This window comes from Struthio camelus, chromosome Z, assembly GCF_040807025.1.
Source record: "Struthio camelus isolate bStrCam1 chromosome Z, bStrCam1.hap1, whole genome shotgun sequence".
NCBI classification, from domain to species: Eukaryota; Metazoa; Chordata; class Aves; order Struthioniformes; family Struthionidae; genus Struthio; species Struthio camelus.
In genome coordinates this window covers 89,305,946-89,322,304 of record NC_090982.1, presented here as the reverse complement: position 1 = coordinate 89,322,304, position 16,359 = coordinate 89,305,946, and the positions used below count along the sequence as shown (strand labels likewise).

Genomic DNA, 16,359 nt, shown 5'->3' with positions numbered 1-16,359 from the left:
CATTTCAGACATGGAAGCCTGAACCCTCTAAATAAGAAAAGAGAATAGACCCACATAGACAGTTACAGTGAGCTCTGGTAAATCAGCAAATGACTACACTGTAGCAGTGTAATTAGTTTCACATTGGGTCACCTAACTTGCAGGGAATCATAACTCTTGTCTTTTTCTCCTGTCAGTTCAAAGGTTCATGGAATAATTCAGGTTGGAAGGGACCTCGGGGGGTCATCTCCTGCTCAAAGCAGGGTCAGTTATCGGGTCACCCCAGCTTGCTCAGGGCTTTATCCCATCAGCTGTTGAAAACTTCCAAGGATGGAGACTGCATAATATCTCTGGGCAACCTGTTCCACAGCTTGACTGTCCTTGTGAAAAAGTTTCTCCTTATATCCAGTCTGAACCTCTATTTTGTCAGCTTATGCCTATTGTTTCTCATCCTCCTGGCATGCACCACTGTGTAGAGCCTCCGTCCTCTTGATGACCTACTTGTAGATATGCCAGGAACCCCAAAAGCCTTCCCTTCTCCAGGCTAAACAAGCCCCAGTCCCTCACCATCTCCTCACAGGGCAAGTGCTCCAGTCCCCTGGCCATTTTTGTGGCCCCCCATGAGCTCACTTCAGCTGATTGATGTCTTTCCTATATTGGGGGACCCAAGGCTGCATGCAGTACTCTACATGCAGCCTAATGAAGGCTGAGTAGAAGATAATCACTTCCCTTGCTCTACTAGCTGTGCTTCTGTTGACACAGCCTGGGATGCTTTTGGCCTTCTTTGCTGTCAAGGTGTACTGCTGGCTCATGTTTGTCTTGTGTCTACCAAGGCCTCCACAGCCCTTTCAGCAGAGTTACTCCCCAGCCAGGCTGCATCATTGCAAGGGGCTCTTCCTTCCCAGGTGCAGCACTTTGCATTTGTCCCTGTTGAATTTCATAAGGTTCTTGTCAGCCCATTCCTCCAGCCTGTCCAGGTCCCTCTGGGAGGCAGCCCAGCACGTTGGTCCCTCTGGGACCAGCCCACGTTGACTGGTCCCCAGTTTGGTGTAATCTTCAAATTTGGTGAGCAAGCACTCTGTTGCCTCTTCTGGGTCGTTGATGAAGATGTTAAAGAGGAAAGGTCCAAGATTTGACCCCTATGATACGTGGCATTCAGGTGGAGCATGTCCTTATCTGGTCCCATGGACTTGCATGGGTCAAGTTCTCCTAAGTAATCCCTGATTCGTTCCTCATCCTCTGCTGGTAGTTTCTGCCTTCCTTAAACCGTGTCACGAAGCAGAGAGGCCTGAGAGACCTTGTTAGTAAAGACTGAGGCAAGAAGAGCACGGAGTACCTCAGCCTTGTCTGTGTCTGTAAAACACCCATCCCATTCAGCAACACACCCACGTTTTTCTTGTTTGGCCTTCCTTCTGCTACTGATAGAGCAGTAGAAGCTCTTTTTGTTGCCCTTGATGTTCTTTGGATGTCTCAAATCCATTTGCTGATGGGTGGGACACTGGTTGCTCTAGGGCTAGGAAAACATTTTTATGACACATTTTTTCAAAGATAATCCCGTCTGTCTTAAATGAAATCTGTGCATTCACAATGCTGGCACTGCCCTCAAAACACCTTGAGTTTATTACACTGTGTTTTTCACACAGCCAGATGCAACAGGAGAACATGTTTTAGCAGTTGCTCTATTTTCAGGCAGCTCTGAAAACAAGAGCCTTTTTCTCTGTCTACGTGAGGCGCATTTACACTTTAAACAAAAGATATGCTTCAGAGGAGAGAAGCAATTTAGGAAACATTGAGTTTGTTTCAGATCTGGGTTTGGATTTTTAATTTCTTTAAATCATAGAGATACTCACCTCTGGACTACAGCTGTAGTATCTCATCACTTTTTGTTTACTGGCAGAAGCCCAGTGACGAACATACCTCAAAGATTTGACTGGCCTACAAACTATAAGAGACATTTTGACAATTACCCCAATGAAAACTGTGGGACCCCCTCAAAGCTGTTGAATCAGCGCGGTATTTTTGCTAGATAACTTTCCCTTTTTGCGCTAAACTTTGCTGTGCCATCAAAGACGAAATTCCCTTTTAATTCATGGGACTTTTTGTAGATGAAATACCTTCCTGTAGGATAGAATAGTTTGTGCAGAGGGGTAGGGTGCGTGCTACCACAGCCTATTGATTGGAACTTGGCTGTCTGTGTAACTTTCCATTAACTTGATGCATTGGCACTTCCCATATAGTAAACAGTGAAATAGCATTGCATCACACAGACACAGACACACGCACACACACACCCCTCCATAAAGCTCTTTTGGCAGACAAACTTGCCAACACATGGTCTTTGCAAGTCATCTGCTATGTAACTTTACTCCAAAAGAAAGGCAGACATTAAGATTTGGAATACTTTCCCCATGTGTTATCTTGTCTTTAATCACACTCGGCATATGTCTTGCTGTGCTGCAGCTAAAGATAGTACGTTGCAAATGGGTTTATCATTTCTGAATGCACTATACTAGTCAAGTGCTTCATTCAGCCCATTGATTTTTCTTTCTTTTTCTTCAAGAATAAAATTAAACATTTAGTTCATCTGGAAAATAAAGACAAGACTTTTCATTTAGCAGCACTGTGTAGCTTTTGATCAACAGAGAATTGTAGGTGGAGGTAAAGAGCGTTCCGGTTCTAACTTTGTATTTGCACTCTTTGCTCTGTGCTTTGGAGAGAGGCAGTAGTTTACATAGTCTAAACCAGAGATTACTACAAAGGGGAAGTGGAAAGATTTCATTGCTGTGCAATGTACACCTTTTCCATTGGGAAAAGATAAGCAGGAGCAGAATAATTCAAATTATTATTGAATTCAAAAATTCCTTGAAGTGTTATGATTGGAGAGACTTGAAGTGCAGTTAGGATGTTTTAGTTCATTTTTCTCTCAGTGCTCAAGTTTAACCACTTTTTTTCCCTTTATTTTTGGTCTATTTGTACTTCGATAGTAATTTAAAGCTGTGAAATCCACAATCTTGCTTTATTTCAGCTGTGACAACATTAGGCACACATTCTTATGCTAGTGGTACATTCAAAATCCACACATGGGGATTAGAAAAAGATTACTGTACAAAATTATCCAGAATTTAAAGTTCACTCAAATTGATGCAGTTGCTCTATGAATGAATTTAGCTTGGTAATTTATAGAAATGTGGTTCTGATTCAAAACCACATACAAAATAAAAATCTTCCTCTTTTCATCTGCCTTTTCCAATGAATCTGTCCTTAGGCTAGTGCTTGCCAGATTGAAAAAAGATAACACTTTAACATGCAAGTCTGCAGCGCTGGAGCTGGTCTAATGAATGCAGTTTGTACTGAGAGGCATGTTTTCATTACGGTAGCATTAGGTAAGGACTGAGACCTCAGCTGAGTGCCTTGAAGACACATGTTGGCAGAATCCCTCCCTGAAACGGTTCCAAGCTGAAAGCTAAGACAAGCTCTGGCTGTATGGGCAGCATCCTTCTTTCTTCAGGCTTTTCTGAAAAACCAGGCTAACTTCAGAGAAGCTCTGTGAAATCACCCTGTGCAAAGTGGTCACAGAGCTATATTTTACTTCTAGATTCATATCTATGCACACTGCTGCACATTAGCTTTATTACTGTCTCTGTCTTCCCAAAAATGCAGAGAGCTGGAAGGAGCTCTGTATTCCCTCAGTTCTTCTTTAGTTCTCAGTCAACTTGACTTGCTTCACATTCATCTGAAGCTCCAGTTTACAACTTTATTAATAGGTTTTAGAACAGCTCTTGTGACGTTTTCCTCCATTTTTTCTGATACCTTCTGTATTCTTGCCTTATGAACGTGGCCTGCCCCCTTTCTCCATGCTGACTTCAGACAATACAGACAGCAAGCTACACTGGGAGGGGCTGAACCCCAGCACTATATGAACACAAGTGAAGCCATGTATTCCATTTCCTGAAAGCCTGTTCATTAATCCTCAGTGGAGAGATCCATTTGTCCTCCCACGTCCACCCCTTTCCCTGCTGACTGCAGAAGGGTGGCGTGGAACATAGTGGCATTGTGTTTTAGGTCTGGAAGAAATTGAATTCATGCAGCTCATGTTCAGAGAAGATTTCATCAGTGATAGCTATTTTGGTGGGAACCTGCATGGAACAATCGCTACGGAAGAGCTTCACTTTGGTGAAGGCATGCACCGGAAAGCATTCCGCAGTAAGGTGATGCAAGGCCTGGTGCCGGTGTTCAGTCCTGGCCACCCTTGCGTTCTCAAAGTGCACAGTGCTATCATGTACGGGACCAAGAGCAAGGATGATCTAGTTCAAAAAAACTACAGACTGGCACTGCAGGTAAGGTTCCCCCGTCCTCTGCGAGCAAGGGTGTGGGGAAGAGCCATCTTTCAAATGTTCAAACAGCCAATTCATTACATGTTTTGAGTAATATTCCATAGGTATATCTGTTTGTAATATAGGAATGCTATGTCCAAAATACAGCAAGAGAGTATGCGAAGATATATGCAGCAGAAGCTGAACCTTTGGAAGGCTTCGGGGAAGTACCAGAGTGAGTATACACACAGACGCCCCCCCCCCCCCCCCCCCATCTATCTATCTATCTATCTGTCTATCTATCTATCTATTATCCTTGGCTACACCTGCCCCCTGACTGCTCGGAGTGATCTCTAGAGAAGAAAGAGGGATCCTAAGAATATAGATACAACTGGAATCATAACCTAAATAGTAGTGGGTATCAAGATGGCAAGAACAATTCCATTCCTATTAGAAAAAGAGAAAAAGGAGTAAAGAGTAAGTAGTAGATATGTAGGAGCAAAAGTCCTGATGTTGATGTACGTTGAGAGTAAATTATTCATATTAATAAAGTGATACCAGTAGGTGATACTGCTAGTATTACCTAATAACAACAGTAGGTGATGTCAGGCCTTCCAACTTTCCATTCAAAATAAAATCTTGAGACAAGTCATGATCATTCTGAAGCTGGTATGAAGTCTCTTCTTAGACCTAAGTTTTTTAAGTAGAGAGAGGCTTAAGCCAGAAAGCTTGGCTCTGGTTCTGGATTTTCCAAAAGAGTGTTTTATTTCATATCGGAAGTTTTCCATTTCTCGCATATGGGTGCATCAGGCAAATAGCTGAATATGGTCTGATCTCTGCCCCTGAGGCTGGGAAACCTTGAGGGTTTGGTAATAGATCTTTTTCAAAGGATTTGCTGTTCCAGTGTCAGGCTACCACGTAGAGTTGGATTTGCAAAGGATGACTGAAATGCTGCCTGCCTTGCTTCAAGGATAAGACCTACATGCTTGACAGCAGACTAAATCTCCATCTCCTTCTAGATGACACAAGATCTTCCCAGCTGCACTGAATCACTGAAAAGAGGTTAGAAGTAACTGTGTTCTCAGCAGCCTCCATAAAAAATTCTAGTCAGTTGTCCTGGGGATCCTATCCACAGATGTTTCAATGAAACATTTCAATGCCTTGACTCAAGCTGCAAAAAGCTAAGCTTTTGCTAATCAAATATAGCATGTGATTTTGATATCTGCCCCATATCTTTCCCTCTTCACTAATGAGGAGAATTTATATCCATGCCATTCACAGTGGCAGCCATTTCTCTCAGCACCAGAAGGGAAGAGGAAGGCTGGAGCGAGTCCATTTGGGTATTTTGTATGCAGGGTGCGTGCTCAGCAAGGCTGCTTTATTTTCTTTGCAGCTCTTAGATAAAATTGGCAGTTTGGTGACATGGGGTTCACGAGAGGAAAAAAGGCAGTAGGAATAAAAGAGTTCTCATGTAAGGACTCTAATAAGTACTACATTCTCAGAACCGCATTTCATAGGGTTTTTCAGTGGGAGTTTTTGTAATTATGCAGTAAAAGGTGGGCAAAGACCTTGTGGCTGTGCTGCTTGTATACTGACGCTTATAAAGGTTTTCCAAATAAGTAATCTCAGCAGCCCTTAAAATTCAACCTCTGAAATGTTTCCTTAAAGAAGCCTTTTCAGGACTAGAACTAGTGGCAGGGATGGTGGTGAATTCTTTTAGGTAAATGTTTGTGGAAGTCAGACTTCCTTCTGGAAATAACGTTGCTTGTGGCCAAATTTCTATTTGAGAGGTTTTTCTACATACAGGTTATAACCTCTAATTTTGATGGGAGAGAGAGAGAGCACGCACGTTGCAAAAGCTAGAAGTCTGGTGCCAAGAGCAGGCGCATGGAGGCTTCAGATCTGGTTGCATTATTCTAAACAACTGCCTGGAAGACAGCAGCTAGGGGAGAAGAGATAGCGTGCATATGCATGTTTTGGTTTGCTTTTTAATTTCAAAATTTCAAAATTTCGAGGCTGGATTCCTTTCTTCTACCCAGCCCTTGTCAGAGCAAATTTGTATTTAAAGGAAGGTATATTCCTTGCAACATTTTATAAGGGAAATAGAGAGGCTTTCCTGAGCAAGAGGAGGGTCCTCCTCATTCTCAAGTGCTAATTTTAAGGCTGCAGCCCTAGGCTATCTGCTCATTTTTGTGAGCAGACTTATTATAAGAGAAAGGTGAGAAAAGGAAAGAGAAAGCACTGCCCTATAATAGTCACTGTCATGGCAGCTAGACATTTATAAAGGGGTGGAAGGGAGACGGAGACAGTCTATTACTGTTATACTTCCACCATTGTACTTCCACAACGGAGCACTACTAACACTTTTATTAACCAGTTGCCCATTTTTTTTCCTTTCAGTGTTCATAAATGTGAAACTATACAAAGCTTTGTCTGCTAATAAAAATTGATAACTTTAACGATACTGGTAGAGCTAAGGTGATATCATCCCTTGAGCGAGCAGGTTAGTTTAGTAGTAGACAAGTGCCTAGCCTTGCGCTGATTGTTACTTAGAAGAGACTGTCTCTACTGGTATAAAGGCCATTTGTACCAGTTTAACTGCTTCTCTGGGACAATAATGGTAAAATATCACAAACACAAACAGATTAATGATGACAATAAAGCTTGGCTGTGGACTAGGACTAGAAGACTTAGAAGGAAGTGTTCTGGTTATATGTGGTTCCCTGCTGCATGACTAAATCTTCTAGACTTCCTTTAAACGCATGTATAGCACTTCTGTTCATTCATGACTCTGCTATATCCAGAATCCAGCTTCTCTGGTGTAAATGGCAGTAACTGTACCACCCCTTTGGCAGTGTTGCTGTAAGAGATAAGGCTGTTTGCAAGAAAAGAAGTAACTAGAAACCTGTTTCATATGAAACTGGTGACAGTCATTCCTCCGATTTGTTCTGAGGCAGTGCCAGGAGCTCTTATGAGCTAGTTGATAAAATATGGTGATGTTCTGTGACAAACTGCAGCTGACAGAAAGGCTTTCCAAATGACATTATCTCAGAGCACTATTTAATTCCACTCTCATGTACGCTGATGTCCCTTTTCTGCTTTCATTATTATGTCTAAGGTTTTAATTTGGGAGATTTATACTGTACTAGCAGTGCTGCCTTGTGAGAATGCTGAGTTATTCCAGTGTAAGTGTGAACAGGAGGAGACTGTTTGCAAGGTAGCACACTGCTTTCCGGTCAGCAAGAGTTCTCTTAACCACAAAGTTCATGTTACCAGTGGGACAAGTACTTCCTTCCAGACTATTGTCATTCTCACTTCACATTCAGTCTTTCTCTCTGGGAAGACCTTGAAACTCTAAGCAAAACTCACTTTTTTTTTTTATTTTGGGTATGAGTTTTTGGCATGGTGCATCGTTAGCCATAAATGGACCTAGCCTAGATTTCTAGAAAACTTAGCAAGTCTCTCTGGCTAAACTAGATCAATTTCTAAGTGAATAAAATTAGGTAAATTTTGTCCAGTTTGCAATTTCCTGAAAATTTCATTCAGAATTAGTTGAAGTTTTCTGACCTGGATCCAAGCTTTGACAGAGCCCAAGACTCTTCCAGTTCCAGTTCCCAAGACTCTTGCAAGATTCCAGTTCTTCCCTAGAGCAAATTTGTCCTGAGAATCCTATGATCTCTCCAGAGACATTCTTGTTTCCTCTTACCGCTGGGCAAAGTAGTTGCTTTGTATTTTCATTATAAAAGTGTTTGCTAATTTTGGATGTGTCCGGTTTGAGAAGTCTCTTCTGAGAAATCCTCCATTTACACTGGTCTTGGGCAAGGCTTTTTCTGCAGTGGATAGAATTTGCAAGTGCCTAGCACCTCTGAAAGACTGAGTCATATGTGAGTCCAACTGAACAGTTAATACCATGATACTCCAAAATGAGCAAGCAACTTCTATTGTGCAGAGTTTAGGTTTTGGGACATATTAGGACAACGTTAGAAATTACACTCTGAAAAATGTAAGTTTAGATCTGGCTAAATAATACAGAGAAATAAAACATAAAACAAAATGTGATTATGTTCTAGAGCTACCTGAAGATCAGAATCCTACTCAGATGTCTCCCAGCTTGGTTTAGACTTGGTAACTGTTTATTCAGTCTCTGAGATCACTGGCCAAACTGTCTCTTTCTTACTTTTTATTGACAGAGCTCAGTGAGGTTTAGGAGTTTTTATCCCTTGATTTCAGGATCATTCCTATTTTTCTTGTTCATCGCCCTGCAAATAACATCCCCTATGCCACAGTGGAGGAGGAGCTTGTTGGGGAGTTTGTGAAATACTCTGTCAAGGATGGCAAGGAAGTCAACTTCCTGAGAAGAGACTCAGAGGCTGGCCAAAAGTGTTGCACCTTCCAGCACTGGGTGTATGAGAAGACCAACGGGAGCTTGCTCGTCACTGACCTGCAAGGTGAGCTGTCTGAATGGGGGCAACAAAACGGCTCTGCCGTGATACAGGCTGGTAGCCACTCATAGTCCCAGTAACTGCAGATTTTCCAGAGGCTTGTTCCGTAGAAATGTTATTCTTGGCTTTCAGTGGCCTGCTGGCCATGCTGAATGTTTACCTTCCATAACCCTGTATTTGGAAAAGTCTTTCCCAGATGGAGACCAATACCCTGGCCCACAACTGGTAAAGCAGGTAGGGCATCTCTGTGTGTAGGTGTGGACGTAAGGAGCTGCATGCAGAGGCAGTATCACTGTGTTCGTGTGGCTCACCTTGTACCCAAACTGATAAATCTGCCTTTTGCTACACTAAGTGTACTACTTATGGCTTGAGACTGTTAGCTTGGGAACCCTGAGTCATGTTTCATGAAGCATTGTATACATGCCGTTGCTGTACCTCTTGAGAAAAGCTTTCCGTTACTTTTAAATCCCTTGTGACTGATTCCGCATCTAGATTCTTGACCTGTTTGCCCCTCACCCTGGAGGGTCAAGGAGTTGTTTTGTGTCTAATCTTTACCCTGGTATGGCCTTGGATGATCTTACCAGGAACTGAGGAGTCTTCCAAGCGCACCAGAGAGCAGTCCCCAGCAAATTGTTACTGTTACATTACAACCTGATCCGGGAACAGCATATTCTATGCAATTTGAACAGGTCACTTATTTAGACGTCTAAGTGTAAACTCAGATGCCTTATCTACAAGCACCAAAATAAGCTTGAGCATTTGGGGCATGAAAATCCACTGGCCCCACCCTCTCAGTTTGTGAATGCACTGAGTACGTTCTCTAGCAACACAAGAGATACAATTGACCCTTACTGGACATTACCAACGGTTCTAGGAGTCACACAGTGAAATACTACCAAGTCTATTGTATTCTTAATATTTCTAAATAGGATTCAAATCGTGTATATCAGCCAGGTGTTTATCCACTGCATGAAGGTGAATTTTACCTACAGTAAGTTAATCTACAGATTTAGGACCGCATTCGACTCTCAGGTTGAGACCCTGCATTTTTTACAGGTCAGTTCTTCAGCTCTACTTTGTTTCTGGTAAGCCTAAGCAGTTTCTTTTTAGCAACTTTAATGATTTTAGCTTTTTTTTTTTTTTTTTTGATCACTTGCTAGCCTCAGGAGCTTCACCTTTCCCTCCACCTTCACATTTCCTTCCACCATCTTGTGGGCAAAAGGAGCTGGCACATTTCAGCTCTGTAATTCCTGTGGCCAAAGGAAGAACTGGTTACAGAAAAGGGCCACATCTGAGATATGTTTAGTCCCCTCTATTGCAGACGAGGATTAACCAGCAGATTAAGAGTGCTGTAACTTCCCACAGTCAGTATCGTCATAGTTGGTGCCTCATGGTGGGGAAACGGCTGTGCCACTCTGTGATTCGCTCTCCACCGTCACTGCGACTGCTTTAGCCATTAAATAACAAGAGGTTGGAAGCAGCATTGAAGTCTGAACCTGTTATGCGAACAAGAAAGTCTCATAACTGGAATTTCCAGTGAGCATGTTTGTGTAATGGCTGCCACAGCAAGGGTACAGGGCTGGGAGTGGGCTCCGAGGCAACGCAGCAACGCAACTGCGTAACAGTAACATGACATCTTGTGATTAGTGTCACGGAAGCCATCCCTCAAGATTAGAAACAAACTGCTATACACAACTTTTTAGAGTTCTTAAAATTGTAGTTTAAGCTATTACAGTGCTAGAGGAGCCATAGACAAGTTACTGAATAGGGACATAAGTTTTATTTTCATTGAAATCCTCTTCAGTTTCATTTAAGCAGACCTCTGTGCTTAAAGTGGCTTTGGCACTTGCCAAAGTGCCTTTGGCAAAGTGAGTGGAGAAACAATACAAATATAGATTTTTAAACAATTCAAATAATGTATGCTCTTCTTATAGCATCTCATGCAGCTCAGAATAAAAGATAGGAGAGAGAGGTAGGATATTTTCTTTTCCATTTCTTATAAGTGCACTGTGTTTATCTGGTATGCATGTTACCTCTAGGGAATAGAAAGAAATTAATTAATTGCCTACTGTGGCAGCCGAGGCAAGCATTTATTGGCCCATACGATAGTATAATGCTTATATGAAAGCGCAGAGGAAGGAAATTCTTACCTAGCTTATGTTCTTAAAAGAAAGCAGTTTGAAAAGTGAAAAAAACAGATTTTACACTCTCAGCAGGAGAACTGGTCTTCCACGGATGTCCCCTTAGTAAATGAGCAAAGTCTGTCTGATTGTTGTCTCACCTCCCAGAGGTGAACGAAATGCCTTGTGAATTAGGCTTCAGTTATGAACAGCATCCTGCTCCTTTACTTTTTCTTATATTTAAACACTTACCAACAATCTCTCAACAGTGGAATGCTCCACACTTAGGGTCCTGGCTGTGTTTGTAGACACATATTTCTTCAAAAAAAAGAAGAATGATAAGGAAATGCCCCCCCCCCTCCCAATTTACTAAATGCTGCCCGTATGCTCCTGTGGGTGCAGCTCTTTCTCACTGCAGAAATGCTGAGCCTGTACGCAACATGGTGTGCATGTATGTACTTGAAATAGAGAAAGGCAGAGCCTGCTTTAAGATCTCTAAGGAAAGACGGACTCTTAGAAAATAACCTGTACCCTTTAACATGAGAAGCCAGGAAAATTAGCAACAAACCATCTAAACAAGACCCCTGAAATAATTAAAAGGGAGAAGAATTGGCAAAATGCTCGCCTGAGGGAAACACAGCAGCAGATTTGGTATCTGAGCCTCTGTGATGATTGCTGCCACAAAGGACAATATAGCTCTGCTGTTGAGGAGAAACATGCTTCCTCTCTGATCGCCTTATCATTTGAGTGTCTAGGCTGCATTTTTCAGGCATCCTGGTTGAGATTTATTAGGGTATTGTCAAAGGAAAAACGGTATTGAGACCATAATTTTTCTGTACAGAAAAGCCACACAGTACAGGTCTGGATTTTGCCTATAAAACAAATGACTGAAGGGACAAGTTGCAGAAAATAAGTTTTTGGAAACAATGAATGAAGAAGGCTTTTGAATCTCTCCCCCCAAAAAGTAAATCCAAAGTTGATTAACCAAGCTGATTAGCAAAGCAAACTCTCTCACTGGTATATATTGTGGCCCAAGTTTGGAAAGCAGACACAACCACAAAACCCGTAAGTAATCATACACATCTCATGGCAGGTGCATATGCATAGATTTTGGATGTTCCCTTAAAATGCAGTCATCGGCATGTATCCCCCCAGTGACTGTCCAGCACAGGAGACAAATTATGCTCTATTTTTAGTGTAATGAGACTGACTTCTAGAAATTCTTCGTGATACAGAGCACAAAGGTCCTACTTTTAATTGAGATACGTTAAAACGTCCTGACAAAATGGTGGCAATTAACATGAAAAACATGAATCAATAGATAATATTTGAATACCTCTATCTATGGCTCTCTTAAATCTGAAGATATTCCTAGAAATGCTAGTGTAATGCAAGCTCTCTATTTCCTTGATGTCTTGTAGGTGTAGGAATGAAGTTAACTGACGTTGGCATAGCAACATTGGCCAAAGGGTGAGTGAAAAATTGTTTCTCAACGGCATGGTTTTGCTTTACGCGTCAAACTCTTTGCTGTGTAAGTATGCTGGGGGAGGGTGCATTGGAAATCTGTTCTTGGTTTAACTGTGGAAGAAAGCAGTCCTCATCTGACTTCTTTTAACTTCTTTTTGTTCATATTTATGGGAACCCTCCTTCAAGGGAAACACATTCATTTAGTTCTAGAAGAAAGGGGATATGCTATAGATTTTGCTTTACTTTTCCTTTTTGCCTCCTTTAAAATAGGTTTATTCAAAGGGCATCTCAAGAGTGAAATCAAGGTCCCAGGTGACTTCCAAACAAGCCCCTTTACTTGTTGGTATATCAGCTAGAGGAAGGTAGGGCTGAAAAAGCAATGCCAGCGCTGGCTCCAGCTTGGCCTACTAGGGAAGACCTGTTGTTTGCGCTGTTGAGAGCTTCTGACCACAGAGGGAACGTCTCTGAATCCAGCATGCTCTAACAGATGTATACAGATACAGGCCTTTAGTGTTCTAACTTTCTTCCACTTACCTAAGTTTCTATGCATTAAAGCTTCTGGATACACCACAAACAGAGCCATTGCTAGAAATAGGCAATGTAGGCAGTCATTCAAAGTATCTAGTTGCTGGGGGCGGGCAGCAAAACAGCCATGGTCCTGATGTCCACCTCATCTGTACCACTGCCTAAAAAGCCAGGCCAGCTACTCTACTGAGAGAAGAGTCTGGATGTAGCACTGTCACCACTGCCCATCCCATCCCCTCTGTTGCAACACAAACAGCAAGTCCATCCTCTCTGGTCTGCCCCCCGGGTTTGCCTGTTCCCTATATTTCCTTCTTTCTGTGGCAAACGTTGATCTCCCCTTGGAATGGCAATATCAGTTTTGTCGGTGCTGCTGAGATGCTGCATAAACAACAATTAAAATGAACAGACTTTCTCTCTTCCTAGTGTAAGTAAGTTCTACTGTCAGGGAGTAGAATCACTGCGTGAAATCTTGGCTCCGTTCAAATCAGTGGAAGATTTGCTGGGACCAGGATTTTTTGCACACAGAATCTGAATTAATCATGGTGAATTCTTGTGGCAGGTCTGGTATTACCCTATGCAGCTACAGAAGAATATTTTAAGTGTTTAGAGGCCTACTTTCTGTGCTTCGTGGGTTATGCCATGAAGCAGAGAAGCAGTCGGGCTGGCTCTGTCCCATTGCCTGATGATCTAATATATGAGACTCTGGCTGCTTCTAGGCACTTAACAGAACCCTGAAAATATGCATGATGAGCAATGTATGCAAAGCATTAGTGGAAATAAATCTATTTCATAGACAGTCTGGTATTATCTTGTGAATGCCCCCAGGTTTTTTTGGAGAAAAATGAGTAATGCTATTTCATCTTTACAAAAGAATACAAAAAAAATTACTCTCATTGATAGTCTTATTCAGACAGAGATCTAACGCTTATTTGAAACATGCTAAATTGTTTTCCCCAATAGTATCATGCTGCAGTGAGTCCCAGTGATTTAATGTGTCATGTAGTGATATACTTCCTTTTACCAATTGTATGTCATCGCAGAACATTCAGTAATTCAACCCTTCAATCGTAACAGCTACATTTTTTTTAACCAGAAAAAAGTACTTCTTCCAGTATGATTTTCCTTAAGCACGTTTTTTTTCCCCTGTGACTATATATTATTCTGCCCCTACATGCACACAAGCTGTGTTGTTGGTATTGTCACCTATTCTATTTCATGGCATCCTACACAGCTTTCCAGGTAGATTCCTGCAACAAGAGCTTTAAATTCATATTCTTTCATGAAAAACTGATAGAAAAAAGACAGATCTGATCACATGGATTCAGTCTTTGTGTACTGAATGTAAGTTTTTCTCTGTCCCAGTGGTACAGGGGAAAAAAATCCCTCACAACACCTTTTAAATTATTAAACATTTGATGCCAGAATATTCTGGGAAAATCCTTAACATTTTCAGGCTGGCACCCTTTCAAAACTTACATTTACTTTTTAGCTGTGGATCCAAAATGAAATTAGTTGAATTATTCCTGCATCATCCTATTAGAAAACAAAGAAGTTATAAAAATTTTATTTAGGCAACACTGTTCTCTGGAATTAGGAGATTTATAGAAAGGCTTTAATGGATGTTGTTATCTAGCTTACTGTAGGAAATTGCTCCTATAAAAACACATCTTGGACTAAGGAAGAGGAAGGTGAAGTGAGAAAATGAATATACAATGCAAGCTGCAGTAAAGATCACCTCAGTCAGACACTGCCTTCATAAATAACCTCTTAAAAATGTTGAGCATCATTCTGTTTGACATTTCGCTAATGATATTGCTACAAGGCAAGAGATTTTTTCTAGCCTGATATTTTCCTTTCATTTCTCATTTCCCAGAAAGGATACCTCTGCATTAATATCTTCAGTTTGATTTTTAATTCAGCAAGCCTGGATGGGGAAAGCAAACAAGTACACAGAATTCATCCATATTATGGGCTATTGCTACCTTTGGTAATATGCAGCCATACCAATGAGAGACTGTAGATCTTACATGTTGGGGAGAACACATATAGTCATACTTGGCTAAAAATTATAGTGTGAGCCTTTTTTTTTTTTACTGTATTGTTAGAGAAAATATAAAGACGATTTTTGAGTGTAATTGCCTGTACAAATTCTAATACTTACCTCGACCCCCCCCCCTTGCAGAGACAATGACCTCACTGGGCACGGATATGTCCTCTCTCTCAAGTTATTCTAAGCCTGTAGAAATATATAAAGGCAAAAAAAAAAATCCTTGGGAAAAGCTTCTATGATCCTTGGTGAATGGAAAAACATTCATATTGTTTCTGATCAAATTGGAAATTAAATGAAACGCTAACTTCACTCTGGCATTAAACTTGTGATCAGGGGAAAAAAGAAGCAGGAAAAAATATCCGCCACCCTCTGTGCTCATAGTATAATCAAGCTGCCAAATAATGTAATGTCATGGCACAAACTGTTAGTGATGATTTTACAAAAGCCAATATGGCAGCTGTCATGAATTATTCATGACCATTATTTTTCCCCGCAATGTTTCGTGTAAGCCAAGCACAAGAGACAGCACATGCTACGATTTGGTACATATATTCAACATTGCTCATTGCCATTAATCTTTTCCTTTATTGGCCAGACTCATATTCCAAGTCTGCAGGAACATTTCTGAATGAGCGTTCATGTATCCAGTGTCTTTATTGTTCCTCTGTTTCCTGTGGAAGTTGTGGGGAGATTGGTGTTTTCGACAGTTAACACCCTTCAAATGAATTCTGATCTGTTATCCTTTCTGTGTCTGCGCACTGAAGAGCAGAGGACCTCGAAAGCAGAGGGCAGGTTGTTAACGCGCTGAAGTGGCTGCAAAAAAGTTGCCATCGCTAGGGGGCGAGGTTCACCTAGCATCACAAAAGCCTGAAAAGTGTTTTTAGTTCAGCCACTGGGGCGCACCAGAGTCAGGAAATCAATCCTTTAAAGACGATATTTCACATATTCTTTGCCGAACCTAAACAAACAGAAGAGAAGGCGGTGGTCGGCTTTTCAGTGCAAGCAGTGAGCCAGGTCAGCAGCTGTGCGCAAGTAGCCGGGGGCGGCAAGCGCAAGCACGAAGGAGTCGCGAACACGGCGCCCCGCAGACATTCTGGGTAGCAGGAGCGTTGTTTGCCACGTGGATCTGCAGGTCTGGTTTCAGGGCACTGACAGGTTTGGTTTGGCCCAAGGTGGCAACAACAGGCGTTGTGGAGTTTAAACCTGGAGCTAAATTTGACACCCCCCTCCTCAGATTCAAGCACGATTTGGTTTGTGCCCACCCCCAGTTATTCAGATTTGCGAGACAGGAATTCGGTACTTGGTTTTATCTGGCGGTTATTTAATCAGTGAATTAATAACCCATGCTGTACAAAATAATAGCTTACTATTTTTCAAGGCCTAGACTGATGGGTAGTTCTACGTTACTGAACACAAAGCATATGAAAGCCATATATGGACCACTGAATTTAGACGCCATTCAC

The 16,359-nt window shown here is 41.7% G+C and overlaps 1 protein-coding gene across 4 annotated transcripts in view; it reads left to right on the top strand.

Annotated features, from left to right (window-relative positions):
• The window catches only part of LOC104138471 (alpha-protein kinase 2), a 59,181-nt gene that overhangs the window by 38,946 nt on the left and 3,876 nt on the right, over nucleotides 1-16,359 (top strand). For all 4 annotated transcript variants that reach the window (XM_009666076.2, XM_009666074.2, XM_068928220.1 and 1 more), the window contains 4 exons: nucleotides 4,042-4,316; nucleotides 4,439-4,527; nucleotides 8,523-8,740; nucleotides 12,276-12,324. In XM_009666076.2, coding sequence (XP_009664371.2) covers nucleotides 4,042-4,316; nucleotides 4,439-4,527; nucleotides 8,523-8,740; nucleotides 12,276-12,324 — 631 coding nt within the window. The remainder of the gene's footprint in view (nucleotides 1-4,041; nucleotides 4,317-4,438; nucleotides 4,528-8,522; nucleotides 8,741-12,275; nucleotides 12,325-16,359) is intronic.